The following is a 16,204-nucleotide window of genomic DNA, read 5'->3' as shown; positions in this document are numbered from 1 at the left end:
ATCTTTGTGCAATTCTGCAACTGCTAATGCTTCTGCTGCTCCTTCTAAAGGTTGCATTGTCTTGTCAGATTGCAATATTGCAATTGCTAATGTTCTACTACTACAACTAGAAGGTTCATCTACTTGTCCGAGTGTATTGCAGCAACTGGTAATTCTTCTACTGCTGCTACTACTAGAAGTTTCCCCTACTTGGCTGATTAAAAGGGTACATTCACAGAGAAAGCAGATTTGCTGGCTCAGGCAACAGGCACCAACCCGCACCATGAATTAAACCATAAAAACAACTCCATGCATGCTCAGAGGAAGCAGGTTCGAGCATGTTGTTGCCGGTAATATCTTTCAGCCCGCATTTCAGTTTGCTCTGATTATTTTTGCCTGCTCAACCGGGGCGAATTCTAACGGGCCGAGAGAATGTTGTGAACTCAAAGGCAGTGTGAAAGCAACTGAGTTACTTTATTGTAGAACAGTCTCCTTTATATACAAAATCTCAAGCAAAAAGAATTTTCATGTTCAAAAGTCGACACTGTTACCGATGAGAAAACAGACATGTTATTTCAGGTTCATTTTAGTGCGAGGGGAGAGCGAAGATACAAGCATAAAATGAAGTATGTACGATAGTGTGACACACGGTTGGTACATGGCTCCCCCTCAAAAAATGACATACTGAACATGTTAAATCCACCAATGTAACGGGCCGAGAGAAGGTTGTGAACTCAAAGGCAGTGTGAAAGCAACTGAGTTAGTTTATTGTTGAACACTCTCCTTTATATACAAAATCTCAAGCAACAAGAATTTTCATGTTCAAAAGTCGACACTGTTACCGATGAGAAAACAGACATGTTATTTCAGGTTCATTTTAGTGCGAGGGGAGAGCGAAGATACAAGCATAAAATGAAGTATGTACGATAGTGTGACACACGGTTGGTACATGGCTCCCCCTCTAAAAATGACATACTGAACATGTTAAATCCACCAATGTAACGGGCCGAGAGAAGGTTGTGAACTCAAAGGCAGTGTGAAAGCAACTGAGTTAGTTTATTATTGAACACTCTCCTTTATATACAAAATCTCAAGCAACAAGAATTTTCATGTTCAAAAGTCGACACTGTTACCGATGAGAAAACAGACATGTTATTTCAGGTTCATTTTAGTGCGAGGGGAGAGCGAAGATACAAGCATAAAATGAAGTATGTACGATAGTGTGACACACGGTTGGTACATGGCTCCCCCTCTAAAAATGACATACTGAACATGTTAAATCCACCAATGTAACGGGCCGAGAGAAGGTTGTGAACTCAAAGGCAGTGTGAAAGCAACTGAGTTAGTTTATTGTTGAACACTCTCCTTTACATACAAAATCTCAAGCAACAAGAATTTTCATGTTCAAAAGTCGACACTGTTACCGATGAGAAAACAGACATGTTATTTCAGGTTCATTTTAGTGAGAGGGGAGAGCGAAGATACAAGCACAAAATGAAGTATGTACGATAGTGTGACACACGGTTGGTACATGACATGTACTAACCGTGTGTCACACGATCGTACATACTTCATTTTGTGCTTATATCTTATCTCTCCCCTCGCACTAAAAAGAACCTGAAATAACATGTCTGTTTTAGGTTCTTTTTAGTGTGAGGGAAGAGCGAAGATAAAAGCACAAAATGAAGTATGTACGATCGTGTGACACACGGTTGGTACAGGATGGATGTTGCAGGATAAATGTTAAGCTTGAGATAAATAGAATAAACACCAAGCTAACATAAAATGTTGTGGATAGGCTTGTTGTTGTTATTCTTGAAGATTGCCTGGCCCTTACGGCCAGGGACGGGCTCTTGCACTCTTGCATCCTGTAGGTGTTTCGGTTGTGTTTTTTGGGAGTAGGTAATTTGGTTGTGGGGTAATCTGCAACTTTTATTTGTAGGTAGATTTTGGGTTAGGATGTGGGTTTTGGGATGGTAACAAACCATGGTTTCTTGCTTATTTTAGAGGCACCCCGGCCTCTTTAGGGAAAAGGAAGAAAGTGACGGTGGGGAAGAGATATCCTTTCCAAGAGCCCACTGGCTCCCGTCTTTTAGTTGGAGAGAAAGAGTTACAGCAGTAAGTCCCGATGAGTAGGAGAGCTTGGAAAGAAGTTTGAAAAGTTTAGTTGAAGATATTGATATAGGTGAAGTAAAAAACTTCTTAGTGGTTTAAGCTTAAGTTATTAGAAAGAGTGATAGTGTGAAGTTTCAGCTAACTGAGAGAGAGAGATAAAAAAGAGAGTTTGTTAGCGGCTGAGAGTGGTAGAGAAAGGGTGGAGTAAACATTCCTTTACCTGTAAATTCTAGAAAAAAAAAAGATATTACTTATCATTGTTGTCATTGAGACGTCTATGTGCTGCATGGTTGAGAGGGATACCTAAACTTGAAGGATATAAGAGAGATTGCAAGCGGAAGAAGAGCTAAAAAGAGGTGAAAGGGTTGCTTAGGTTACAAACTAGTGCTGTTACTACGTCATCTTGGTGAAGGGTATTATTATTATTATTATTATTATTATTATTATTATTATTATTATTATTATTATTAGCCAAACTATAACCCTAGTTGAGAAAAGCAAAATGCTATAAGCCCCAAGGGGTCCAACAGGGAAAAATAGCCCAGTGAGGAAAGGAAATAAGGAAATAAATAAATGATGAGAATAAATTAACAATGTATCATTCTAAAAACAGTAACAGCGTCAAAACAGATATGTCCTATATAAACTATTAGCAACGTCAAAGACAGATATGTCATATATAAACAATAAAAAGACTCATGTCAGCCTGGTCAACATAAAAACATTTGCTCCAACTTTGAACTTTTGAAGTTCTACTCTTTAAACTACCCAATTACGAAGATCATTCCACAACTTGATAATAGCTGGAATAAAACTTCTAGAATACTGTGTAGTATTGAGCCTTATGATGGAGAAGGCCTGGCTATTAGAATTAACTGCCTGCCTAGTACTACGAACAGGATAGAATCGTCCAGGGAGATCTGAATGTAAAGGATGGTCAGAGTTATGAAAAATCTTATGCAACATGCATAATGAACTAATTGAACGATGGTGCCAAAGATTAATATCTAGATCAGGGATATGAAATTTAATAGACCGTAAGTTTCTGTCAAATTAATAAAGATGAGAATCAGCAGCTGAACATCAGACAGGAGAACAATACTCAAAACAAGGTAGAATGAAAGAATTAAAACACTTCTTAAGAATAGATAGATCACCGAAAATCTTGTACGACTTTCCCAATAAGCCAATTTTTTGTGGAATTGAAGAAGACACTGACCTAATGTGTTTCTCAAAAGTAAATTTGCTGTCGAGAATCACACCTAAAATTTTAAAAGTCATACAAATTTAAAGAAACATTATCAATACTGAGATCCGGATGTTGAGGAGCCACCATCCTTGACCTACTAACAGTCATACTTTAAGTTTTGTTAGGATTCAACTTCATACCCTATAATTTGCACCATGCACTAATTTTAGCAAAATCTCTATTAAAGGATTCACCAACCCCAGATCTACATTCAGGGGATGGAATTGATGCAAAGAGAGTAGCATCATCTGCATATGCAACAAGCTTGTTTTCTAGGCCAAACCACATGTCATGTGTATACAGTATGAAACGTAATGGGCCCAGAACACTACCCTGTGGAACACCGGATATCACATTCCTATGCTCACTATGATGCCCATCAACAACAACTCTTTGAGATCTATTACTTAAAAAATCAATAATAATGCTATGAAACGACCCATCCACTCCCAACTGTTTTAGTTTGAAAACAAGTGCCTCATGATTAACACGGTCAAAGGCAGCACTAAAATCAAGGCCAATCAAACGAACTTGCTGACCGCAATCAAGGGATTTCTGCACAGCATTGGAGATTGTAAGAAGGGCATCACATACTCCAAGGCCTTTACGAAAACCAAATTGTGAACTAGGGAGTAGATGATTTCCTTCAGCAAACCTATTAAGACGTTTTGCCTGAAGACGTTCAAAAACTTTAGATAATATGGGCGTTATGGAAATTGGGGGGCAATCAGTGGGACTTGAGGTACCACAAACACATTTAAATAGAGGAGTAACATTACCAATTCTCCAACAAGTGCTAAAAGCTCCTCTTCTTGCTAACTTGCGCAAAATAACAGATAACTTTGGAGCTAAGAAGTCTGCTGTCTTAAAAAAAAAAAACAAGGAAAATTACAATTTATCCCTCCCCTTAGCCTTTTCTTCCATTATCAACACATTACTGGAAGCAGAAACCACTCCTCTGACTGCACCTTCACCCATAAAAGTTTTCATGATTCCCATTACTTGCCCCATCATAGTTTCCATTCGTTCCTCATTCTTACGCATACTTATCTCAACACCCCTTTCCATTCTCTCAACAGTTCCCTTTAGCGCTTTCAATTCCTTTCGCATCTCCTCATTCTCAAAACTCAGCCTCGTATTCTCAAGCAACAACTTCTCTTTCTCTATGGACAACTTCTCCTCACGCTTTTTAATAACCCGTAATTCCTCCCTCAATAACTTATTCTGCTCTTCCATTTTTTTCTTCAGTCTTAATTCTAATTCTTAATCCTATCAGCCCTTTGTCTAAGAGTCCAGCTATCAATCCCACCTTGGCAGTCCCTGTTCGGGCACCAAAATAATGAGGTGGGATGTCGCAAGAACAACCCCCACACCTTTGATCACACTAACTGACAAATGTCTCTTCTCCACAAACTTTCCCCTTACGTTATCAACTGGACTCTTGGACAGAAGGGGTATGAAAACAAACCATAACCTTAATACTATATTTCTTAAAACTAAAACGCTCAACCTAAAACCATCCACAGTAAAAACACTTAAAACTAATCATAAACTTAATAAATATAAAAAAAAACGTCACACCATTCAAATAAACCAACCAAAGAACACCTAACAAAACTTAAACTTAAATTAACCACAACCCTAACTTCAATAGACAAAACATATATATATATATATATATATATATATATATATATATATATATATATATATATATATATATATATATATATATATATATATATATATATATACACACACACACACACACACACACACACATATATATATATATATATATATATATATATATATATATATATATATATATATATATATATATATATATATATTGTGAGTCTTCACTAACACTTTCGCAAGATAACAGTAAAAAAAAAACACTTGAATAATCATTCACTTAGCCCACTGTCTTTATTGAAACAACACCATTATATGATAAACAGGAGAGTGTCTTAATTTGCCATAACGGCCTTAACTCCTTAGGGTCACGGGAATCAAGATCATCATCATCATCATCATATGTAATCTTAATAAACAGGCCAGGTCATCAACGGTTGAGCAATCAAGAAGAGCAGTCTATATACAATCAATTACTAGCCTGGTCAGCAGGTAAAGATCAACATTCACAAATGAGTTTTCCAAAGGAGGAATTACAGTCTGCAAATGAAAAAAGAAAAACATTTACGAACACTCCTAGCTAACTAAACTATCGCACTATAACCAAAGATAAATAATAAACTGTTTCTATCATTCAGAATCACTCCTAGCAAAGAGGAATAAAATTGTACTTAAGAAATAAATAAACACTTCCACACTGGTCGAAAAATGATATAAAATAGTAATCCAGCACTCAAACCACACAACTGCCTCTAGCTGAAGTCAAATGAAAAAGAACATTCACCCAAGATATTCACTACTGCCCTAACCTAGCTAAAAACACATAAAAAACCTCATATATACCAAATCTTTCTCACAACAAACAATTGATACACTAACTACCTCTTGCTCGCTGACACACACACTCTCTCTTTGAGCAACAGTAATGCGTTTGGAGTAGATGGCATTCCCACTCGTTTTTTAAAGGATTCCCTTTTAATTATTGCTTTTTATGTTACGATCATTATCAATACGTCCATAGTAACTGGTGTGTACCCATCTGTTTGGAAACATCCTTTAGTTAACCCCTTTCATAAAATCGTAGATAAAGATGACCCAGGCAATTTTAGACCCGTTTCTATCTTACCAGTCCTGTCTAAAGTTATAGAAAAAATCGTAGCTGAACAGCTTATGGAACATCTCGAAGAAAACAAACTGTTATCTAAATCACAGCATGTTTTTCGTAGAGGCTTATCCACAGAGACTGCGCTCACGAACTTGACAGATGAAATATATAAGAATATTGACAATAAGAATATTTCTCTATTAATTTTATGTGATCTTTCAAAAGCTTTCGATAGCGTGAACCATACAGAGTTGTTGAAAGCATGCAAAGAACACCATATTGATACTTTTTGGTTGGGTGATTACTTGCAAGATCGTTCTCAAGCTGTTAGACTAGGCAATGTCAAATCGAGGTTGGAGAAGGTTGAATATGGTGTACCTCAAGGGTCTGTGCTGGGCCCAATATTATTTTTGATATACGTTAATGATATGGCCAAATATATAAAGGACTGCTTTTTAATTCAGTATGCGGATGACTCCCAAGTTTTGCTCTCTGATTCGCTAGAAAACTTGGAGTTAATTGAAAGGACAGAATTTATTTTACTAGAAATGAAAAAATACTTCTTAAGGAAAGGATTGCTAATGAATGCCAGTAAAACGCAAGGCATGTTTACAGGTACTTCACAATACATGAGCAAGATTGACATTAATATAACAATTAGATGCGATGGTGAAGAGGTAAAGACTAGCAATTATGTAAAAAATCTAGGTTTGTATATGGACAAATGTATGACATTTAATCATCACATTGATGAAATAAGTAGAGCGGTATCTTGATGTATATTAATAGAATAAAAGATCATTTTGATAACTCGACTAGAATAATAATAGTTCAAAGCCTAGCGTTAAGTATAGTAAGTTATTGTATTAAAATCTGGGAGGGACTAACGACGTATACTTAGAAAAAGCCCAGAAACTTGTAAATTTTGCTCCTCAGGTCACGGTAGGGGGGGGGGGTTAGAAAATATGATCACATCACCCCAGTCCTCAAACAACTACAATGGTTAAAATTAAGAAATCAATATATCTATGGAATTTGTGTTTTTGTTTTTAAAGTTCTAAAAAAGGAATACCCAAGCTGGTTATATGATTTTTTAAACGTCGGTAATTGCAGGGATGCCTCAACTAGGCAAAATAATGACTTATATATACAAAGATACCGAACTGACTTCGGATCACGCTCTATGGTAATAAGGAGCCCATCAGCCTGGAACAAGCTACCTCAAAATATTAGGGACTGTTCAAGTGCTAACGTTTTTGAAAGGAAACTTAAAGATTATCTTGTAAACAAACACTGTGAATAAGATGGATTTATTTTTTCTATTCATTTTTATCACCGATATTTTATGAGTTTTTAATTTTATGAAATTTTATGTTCATCTGATTGAAGTCGCTATTTTCCTTATTTTATGAATGATACTAATTTATTGAAAATTTTAATCTGAAAGAGCAAATTACACCCTCTCAGTGTGTATATGTTTTTAAAGTAATACTATTTTATATTTTAAGTATTATGTATCTTTTATGTAAAGCTATCCATTAGAAATGGAACTTATATATAACTTATTGTTTTAATATATAGTTTTTTGTTTTAACAAAAGAATAACCATTGTAATAATGGAAATAAAGATTTTGACTTTGACTTGACTTGACTTTGACTCTCCACAATGAGATCGTCTGCAGTTAGGGGTATTAGCAGTGGTGGGATGTCCGGTCTTGAACCTGGCAATGCATTAGGCTGTTGGGTGTTGTCTACTGCTACACACTGCGCAGATCTCTGGGCCTCTGCAGCTGCTCCTGCGGTGCCCAAACTTCTGACACCTGAAGCATCTGAGAGGCTCTTGGAAGTACTCCTCGGTGTAGAGGGTGCTAAAGTGCTGAAGGTGGATAGGCAGTGGGCTGAAATCAACCAGATGAAATGTGAAGATAAAGAAATTTCCATTATTATTATTATTATTATTATTATTATTATTATTATTATTATTATTATTATTATTATTATTATTATTATTATTATTATTGCATGTATGTGTGTATTTTTTTTATAGAAACCTAAGGGTTGTAGGGTAATAAAAGAAATAAAAGCTTTGTCAAAAATTGGGGCAGTTAGTTTTAGAGGTCAGTGGAGCAAATATCTAAAACCTACGAACCATTGTATCTTATTTTTTTTTTTATTGCACACAGTACAGGAGTAATAGGAGAAGTATCAAAACCACAGCTATGAAATTCTGTGATCTTAAACATGGTTTACTTTTGTGTTCGGTTCTTGTATACTGAAGGATTTTTCAATAAGAAAGATTTGAAAATTTCCCTAACATTCACAGCTTTGTTGTTTGAGACTTCCACGACAATATATATGATCATTTTCCTGTTGGGTTGAGACGGCATTCTCAGTTAGATGATGTCCAACGCCATCTTTACCGATGAATGTGTTATGTAGAACACAAATATCATTCTTTTACGTCAATACATCTGTTTTTAAAATGGTAAATGCCTGACTACATTTATTCCAGGAATTTCACCGTTTTCCTACAGCTATTTTTAACAGTGTTAGCCTTGGCGATGTTTTAAAATGTGAATGTATGTATATGTGTGTGCCCTTTGCCATTCAAATACATTCTTGAAAGATATATGCCCAGGGTATGTATGTATGCCTATTAACATGATACGCATAATCAATTTTATCAACACTACCCAAATATTTTTGATTTTCTGAAACACTGATAAGGAAAAAATGGAAATACAGTATCTTAGAGACCAATTTACTTATGAGCTCGGGAAAATTCCACCAGCTCGATCAGGTGATGCTGCAGGTGACAATTCCAGATCAAAGTCCCTGTATTTCAAATTACTGCATTTATTAAAAGACGGAGTGAAAGCAAAAGCTTCAATTGGAAATTTATCACTTGTGCTATCCAGTGATACTGTTGAAACCTCATTAACAGAATTACCTTAAGAGGAGTACCAAAGGGGTACCATGGATCCCCAATGGCTACAGTGGAAGGTTCGTTGTTAGCCTCTTCATTACAAACTATAGACACACTGGAATGCGAAGATGAAGAAATAGAAAAGAAATGGCTCACTTTACGTGCTACTCATACGAAGAAACAGGGAGCTAAAAAATGCTCATAAACAGATACTTCAACCAAAGCATCTTAGATATTGAACAAAAACAAAATTCTGTACTTGAGAGAAAAAAAACGCAGGGTTCTTCAAAAGAATTCCTCCTCTGCAGAAGCTGACATTTAGATGGCACTCACAAGAACTTACACAACCATTTGAATATCCAGTGCCTGTCATATCTTCCCTTCCAGATAACTATGGTTCCCCTTCCTCAGCTTTTACTTATACCCCACAGGTGTCTCCTTACTCCTATGCCAAGTTTCCAATAAGGTCTCAAATTAATGCCGGAGTTATAACTTCACAATCTATGTAGTACACTAAGTCTTAGTATCACACAAATGTCTGTACCAGGAGAAATGCTTATTTTATGCAATTGTTTTGTTATTAGGATTAATTATATTTGTATCATTACTTTGTTTCAATGCCGCGTTTATCCGTCCCATACAATAAAAAAAAGTTATTTGTTCTTCTATTAATAAAGTAATATGAAATTAATTTAAGCATTAAATTTCACTCACCTTACTCGTGATAATGAGAAGTCTTTCTTCAGGTTGAATGAGTTGCTTATGTCATTTGCAAAATGTCTTCAAATGTCTTGGGAATGTAGATTAATTTCTCTTGTGTCATCCTTGTATACTAAAAAGACTTGCTCTGTCCCTCTTCAGATCATTGAAAGGATTAAAATAGTCTCCAACCTCATTTTTCTTGTGTTTATTTCATGTACTGCTCTTCTTTTTCTCTTGACTTTTTGATGAATGCTATTGAGCAGCAAGGAATCATATCCAGACGAGGAAGTTGACATCTTGTATACTGATGACAGATACTGCCTTGTCCGTGTTGCTCAGCAAGAGGGTTGAAACAAGTACCAACATCCTCTGTAAACATCTTATATCGCTGGTTTCCGGCGTGGTTTGGTGCGAAAATCAGAGTGCTGGCAACCTATTTTCTCTGTGCACTTAACCTAATACTGCAGCGCTAATCCATCTAATACTACTATGACTAGAATTTTCAACTATTTGTCTTAGTATACTAATGCAACTGCTGAAGTGTCTACTACTAATACTACTGATACTATTAACACAAGTCTCAACTACTTCTGTGAGTTTATTGCAGCAACTACTAATGCTTCTACTACTACTACTAGATGTTTCAACAACTTGTCTGAGTGTATTGCTGTGACTGCTAATGCTTCTACTACTACTATTAGAAGTTTCTTCTACTTGCCCGAGCATAATGCTGCAACTAATAATCCTTCTACTAGTATTAATTGAAGTTTCACCTACTTGTTTGAGTGTATTTATGTAGCTTCTAACGCTTCTAATACTACTAAACCTAGAAGTTACACCTATTTGTCTGAGTGTATTGCTACAACTGGTAATGCCTCTACTACTACTACTACTACTACTAGAAGTTTCACTTACGTGTCCGAGTGTATTGCTGCAACTGCTAATCCTTTTACTAATTCTGGGCCTAATAGAAGTTTCCCCTACTTTTTTTTTAGTGTATTGCTATAAATGTATAATGCTTATGATACTACTGATACAAATATTATCTGCATATTTGAGTGTATTTCTGCAACCTGTAATTGATTCACCTACTACATTATTTAGTGTTTCCCATACTCTTATGAAAGTAATGGTGCAACTGCTAATACTTCTAATACTACTGATAGAAGTTTCACCATCTTGTTTGAGTGTATTACTGAGACTTCTGATACTTCCAATAATACTAGTAGAAGGTTCATCTACTTGTCTGTGTGTATTACTGTGACTGCTAATGTTTTTAATACAAATAAAACAAGTCTCATCTACTTGTCTGAGTATACTGCTGTGACTCCTAATGATCTCAATATTACTAATAAAATTTCCCCCTGGTTTCCTGAGTGCAATGCTGTGATTGCTAATGTTTCTAATACTACTACTATACATTTCTTGGCCGTCTCCAATGGATTTTCGCTGATAAAATCCTATCAAAACATCAGATATGGGTCACATGTTGGAAATAGGTATTTGAAGCCACAGCCTAATCGGCCAAAATATGTAATAATGTCTAATGTGAATAATAAATGCGCTTACCAGAGTAAATCTAAGAAATTGAAAGGGTAACTTAGCTAAATTTAGACGCACCCAGAGAGAGACTATGTAGACATCATTACTGAAGGCCCTCCTACTCATTGATACTCTATTATAGTATGACGTAGTTACTAGACACTCCAGTCGTTTAGCCACTTTATTAATGCAGTCACACAAACAGCTACCCTATACACTTCTTCTTCTCTCTCTCTCTCTCTCTCTCTCTCTCTCTCTCTCTCTCTCTCTCTCTCCCTCTCTCTCTCTCTCTCTCTGTATATATATATTTACATATATATATATATATATATATATATATATATATATATATATATATATATATATATATATATATATATATATATAAGGAGATCAGTAGAATAGGTAAATTGTTAAATATGGTTGATGAAGCTAGTCAGTGAGATAGTTTACAGTCAAGAAAAACATCAGTCATCTCTTCTTCTTATTGTGAAAATTTAGAAATACATTAATATAAACAAAAATATATGTATATCTGATTTTTTTTCCAAACTCTTCATTCAAGTATGATCCCTATAAAAGTTAATTTAGGCATCCTGTCTGAATCATTTGGTGTTTGTGCATGATCTGTTATCCACTTACCTGTTAATATTAATCATATGACGCATGCGGTTATTTTCTTTATTGCATACTGCAAAAACACGCAGCACAAAAGCAGTCTTGCTGCCACGAGGACAATTTGCCAAGCCTGCCATAAGTGAAGCACCAGACAGCAGTCACGTAAAACAGATTGGCTTTGACGTATGAATGCTCTGATGTCCACCTCATGTTATGGACGTGTGTACTATTGTGAATGGAAAGTTTACTGGGTATTACGTCTGATGTCATAGATCACCTCACAACTATCTTCTCTCTCGGTGCGTCTAAATTTAGCTAAGTCACCCTTTCAATTTCTTATATTTACTCTGGTAAGTGCCTTTATAATTCACGTTAAACATTACTGCATATTTTTGCTAATTAGGCTGTGGCTTTAAATACCTATCTCCAAAATGTGACCCATATCCGATGTTTTGGTAGGATTTTATCAACAAAAATCAATTGGACACGACCCTGAAATGCATAGTAATAGAAGTTAACCTAATTGTTTGAGTGCATTGCTGCAACTGCTAATGTTTCTACTACTACCATAACAAGTCTATGTATTGCTGTGAATTTTAATGTTTCTATTACAACAGATAAGAGTTTCACCTACCTGTCTGAATGTATTGCTGTGACTGCTAATGCTTCTAATTCAAATACAAGAAGTTTCACCTACTTGACGCAATGTAATGCTGGGAAAGTTAATGTTTCTAATACTACCAATAAATGTTTCAACTACATGTTTGAGTGTATTGCTGTGACTGCCAGTGCTTCTAATGGTACCAATTGGAGTTTCATTTACTTGTCTGTATGTTTTCCTGTAACTGCTAATCCTTCTCCTACTTCTTGTAAAAATTTCACCTACTTGTCCAAGTGTATTTTTACAACTGCTAAGTCTACTAAATCTCATACTAAAAGTCTCACCTATTTGTTTCGAGTACATTACTGCTACTGCTGAGGCTTCTACTACTACTTCTACAAGTTTCATCTATTTTTCCGAGTTTATTGCTCCGACTGGTAATGCTTCAAATACTACTAATGCAATTTTCATTTACTTATCTGAATGTATTACTGCAACCACCTATTGTTTCTCCTACTACATTATTTCAAGTATCCCCTACTCTTATGATAGGATTGGTGCAACTGCTAATGCTTCTAGTACGTACTACTAAAAGAGGTTTCACCTACTTGTCTCAGTGTATTACTGTGATTAATAATTCTTCTAATACTACTTATAGAATTTACACCCATTTACTGAGTGTATTACTGTGACTGCTATTGCTTTTAATATCACTAATAGAAGTCTCACTTACTTGTGTTTGTATTGCAGTGGCTTTTAATTTTTCTAATACAATTTTTGCCCAGTTGTCTGAGTGTATTGCTGTGACTACTAGTGTTACTGCTACTACCAATACAAGTGTCACCTTCTTGTTTGAGTATAATGCTGTCACTGCTATTTCTTTTAATACTGCCATTAGAAGTTTCATTTGATTGCCTGTGTGTATTATAGCAACTGCTAATCATTCTGCTACTAGTAATAAAACTTTCACCTACTTGTCCGAGTGTGTTCTTAGAAATGCTGAAGCTTCTACAACTACAATTAAAAGTTTCACCTACTTGTCCGAATGCATTACTGGTACTGCTAACATTTCTACTATTACTAGAAGTTTCAGCTACTTGTCCGAGTGTAATGCTGTAACTATTAATGCTTCTTCTATTACTACTATTAAAAGTTTCACTTACTTGTCTCAGTGTATTGCTGTGAATGTTTATACTTCTACTTATACTACTGGAAGTTCCACCTACTTTTCTGAGGGCACTACTGCAAATGCTAATGCTTTTACTATTACTATTACTAGAAGTCTCACCTACTTGTCCGAGTGCATTACTGCAACTGCAAATGCTTTTAATGCTATTACTAAAAGAAATAACCCTACTTGTCCATGTTTAATGCTGTAACTGCTAATTCTTTTACTACTATTAATGGAAATAACAATTTCTTGTCGAAGTGTATTATTGCAATTACTACTGCTATTACTACTACTTTTACCACTACTACTAATAATAATAATACTATTCCTTCTAGAAGTTTCACTGACTTGTCCAAGTATTTTGTTGCAACTGCTAATCCTTCTACTACTTCTAGGCATACTAAAAGTTTCACCTACTAGACTGAGTGTATTGCTGTAACCGCTAATGCTTCTAACACTACCAATAGAAGTTTCATCTAGTTGTCCAAGTGTTTTACTATAGCTGCTAATGCTTCTAATACTACTAATATAAGTTTTGCCTACTTATCTGGGTGTAATAATTTGACTGCTAGTGCTTTTAGTACTACTAATAAAAGTTGCAACTACTTCTCTGAGTGTGATGTTGTGGCTGCCAATGCTCCTAATACTGCAACTAAAAGTTTCATCTACGCGTCTGATAGTATTCCTGTTACTGTTAATGCTTCTAATACTGATAATAAAAATTGTTCATACTTTGTCTGAGTGTATTACTGCAACTGCTAATCATTCTACTACTACCAGCCTTACTAGAAGTTTCGCCTACTGGTTCGACTGTATTACTGCAACTGCTAATCCTTCTACTACTTCTAAGCATACGAGAAGTGTCACTTTCTTGTCTGAGAGTATTACTGTGACTACTAATGCTTCTATTACTAGTACTAGAAGTTTCCACTACTTTTACGAGTGTAATGTTTTGGCTGCTAATGCTTCTAATACTATAACTAAAAGTGTCGTCTTCATGTATGAGTGTATTGCTGTGACTGATAGTTTTTCTAATACTACTAATAGAAGTTTCATTTATTCACCTATGTGTATTGTTGCAATACTAATCCTTCAACTAAAAATAAGAGAAGTCTCACCTACTTATCCGAATGTGTTCTTACAACTGCTAATGCTTCTAAATTGCTACTAAAAGTTTCACCTACTTGTCCGAATGCATTATTGCTACTGCTAAAGTTTCAATTATTACTACTAGGAGTTTCAGCTACTTGTAATGCTGCAACTGTTAATGCTTCTTCTATTACTATTACTCATAGTTTCCATTACTTATCTCAGTATATTGCCGTGAATGCTTATACTTCTACTTATACTACTAAAATTTCCACCTACTTTACCAAGTAAACTACTGCAACTGTTAATGCTTTTGCTATTACTAGGATACTACTAGAAGTTTCACCTGCTTGTCCGAGTGTATTACTGCAACTGCTATTGTTTTTAATACTATTGGTAATAGATGTTTACTTACTTGTAATGCTGCAACTGCTAATTTATCTGCTGCCTGTACTACTATTGATAGAAATTTCACACGCTTGTCGGAGTGTATTATTACAATTACTACTACTATTATTGCAACTACTACCAATACTACTACTACTAATACTACTTCTAGAGGTTTCACCGACTGGTTGGAGTGTATTAATGCAACTGCTAATCCTTCTACTACTACTAAGCCTACTAGAAGTTTCACCTCCTTATCTGAGTGTATTGCTGTGATTGCTAATGCTTATAATACTACAACTAAAAGTTTCTCCCACTTGTCCTACTTCTCCTCATTTCAGATCGGACACCATTTTGTTCAACGTTGCCAATGAGTGCATCCTTTGGCAGGACTCACAGCTTCACTCCACTGAAGATGCTCAGCCCCCTCGTTCCACCTAACGACGGACTTAATCCATGGATATGCTTGTAGAACCACGGTAACTACCAAACTGAAACCGCCTAAGCACAGTTCAGGCAGAATCGTTTTAACTACTACACCAAGAACAAATATAGCCATCTAAGCAGAACGACTATAACCACCATACCAAACAGTGTAAGGAAAATCCCCTAACTACAAAGCATAGTACTGCTACAGTCCTCTAACAAGAATGCTACATTCACAACAACTGCTACAAGAAGAAGAAATCTAACTAGTTAAACTACAGTGTTAATTGGCCTTGAAGTAGACTGAATTTATCTAACTAAATACTTGCATGTGCTTAAAGGTACTAAGTTGATAAGTCATACATTCCTTCAACTTGAATAGTTCTTGTGAAAGTCTTGTATCCAAGAATAATAGAATTAAGCAAACTACTCGAGTGCATATTTCTACCCTAAAAAAAAAAAAAAAAAAAAAAAATGATAGCCCTCCAAGTGACCACTCCCGGAACCATCATTATATCTGCAGTTATTCGTTAACCCTTGTTACTGATCCATCGAAAGAACAAGGGAATGGATGTTAAAAGATGCACAGTGATAAACGGGCTCTTGTGTTTTGTGCCTCCCTTTTGATACTGGGGTAAAAGGTGACCCCCTTTCTA

At 35.5% G+C, this 16,204-nt stretch overlaps 1 protein-coding gene across 1 annotated transcript; it reads left to right on the top strand.

Annotated features, from left to right (window-relative positions):
* Positions 1-7,752: 7,752 nt before the first annotated feature.
* Positions 7,753-14,387, top strand: LOC137645283 (uncharacterized). Its single transcript, XM_068378100.1, has 5 exons — positions 7,753-7,968; positions 10,234-10,468; positions 12,492-12,674; positions 13,406-13,648; positions 14,149-14,387. The coding sequence occupies exons 1-5, from the start codon at positions 7,753-7,755 to the stop codon at positions 14,385-14,387; spliced, it is 1,116 nt and encodes a 371-aa protein (XP_068234201.1).
* The last annotated feature ends 1,817 nt before the right edge of the window (positions 14,388-16,204 follow it).

The sequence above is a fragment of the Palaemon carinicauda genome, chromosome 8 (genome assembly GCF_036898095.1).
Source record: "Palaemon carinicauda isolate YSFRI2023 chromosome 8, ASM3689809v2, whole genome shotgun sequence".
NCBI classification, from domain to species: Eukaryota; Metazoa; Arthropoda; class Malacostraca; order Decapoda; family Palaemonidae; genus Palaemon; species Palaemon carinicauda.
The sequence above is the reverse complement of the archived record's forward strand: the minus strand, read 5'-3'. Positions and strand labels throughout refer to the sequence as shown.

What these genes read in the sequence shown, in the direction of transcription:
- LOC137645283 (XM_068378100.1), top strand. Translation starts at nt 7,753, where the DNA reads ATGAGATCGTCTGCAGTTAGGGGTATTAGCAGTGGTGGGATGTCCGGT. An exon ending in AGGGTGCTAAAGTGCTGAAG is followed by an intron (nt 7,969 to 10,233) that starts GTGGATAGGCAG and finishes TATTTGTCTTAG; the next exon opens with TATACTAATGCAACTGCTGA. An exon ending in GACTGCCAGTGCTTCTAATG is followed by an intron (nt 12,675 to 13,405) that starts GTACCAATTGGA and finishes TGTGTATTATAG; the next exon opens with CAACTGCTAATCATTCTGCT.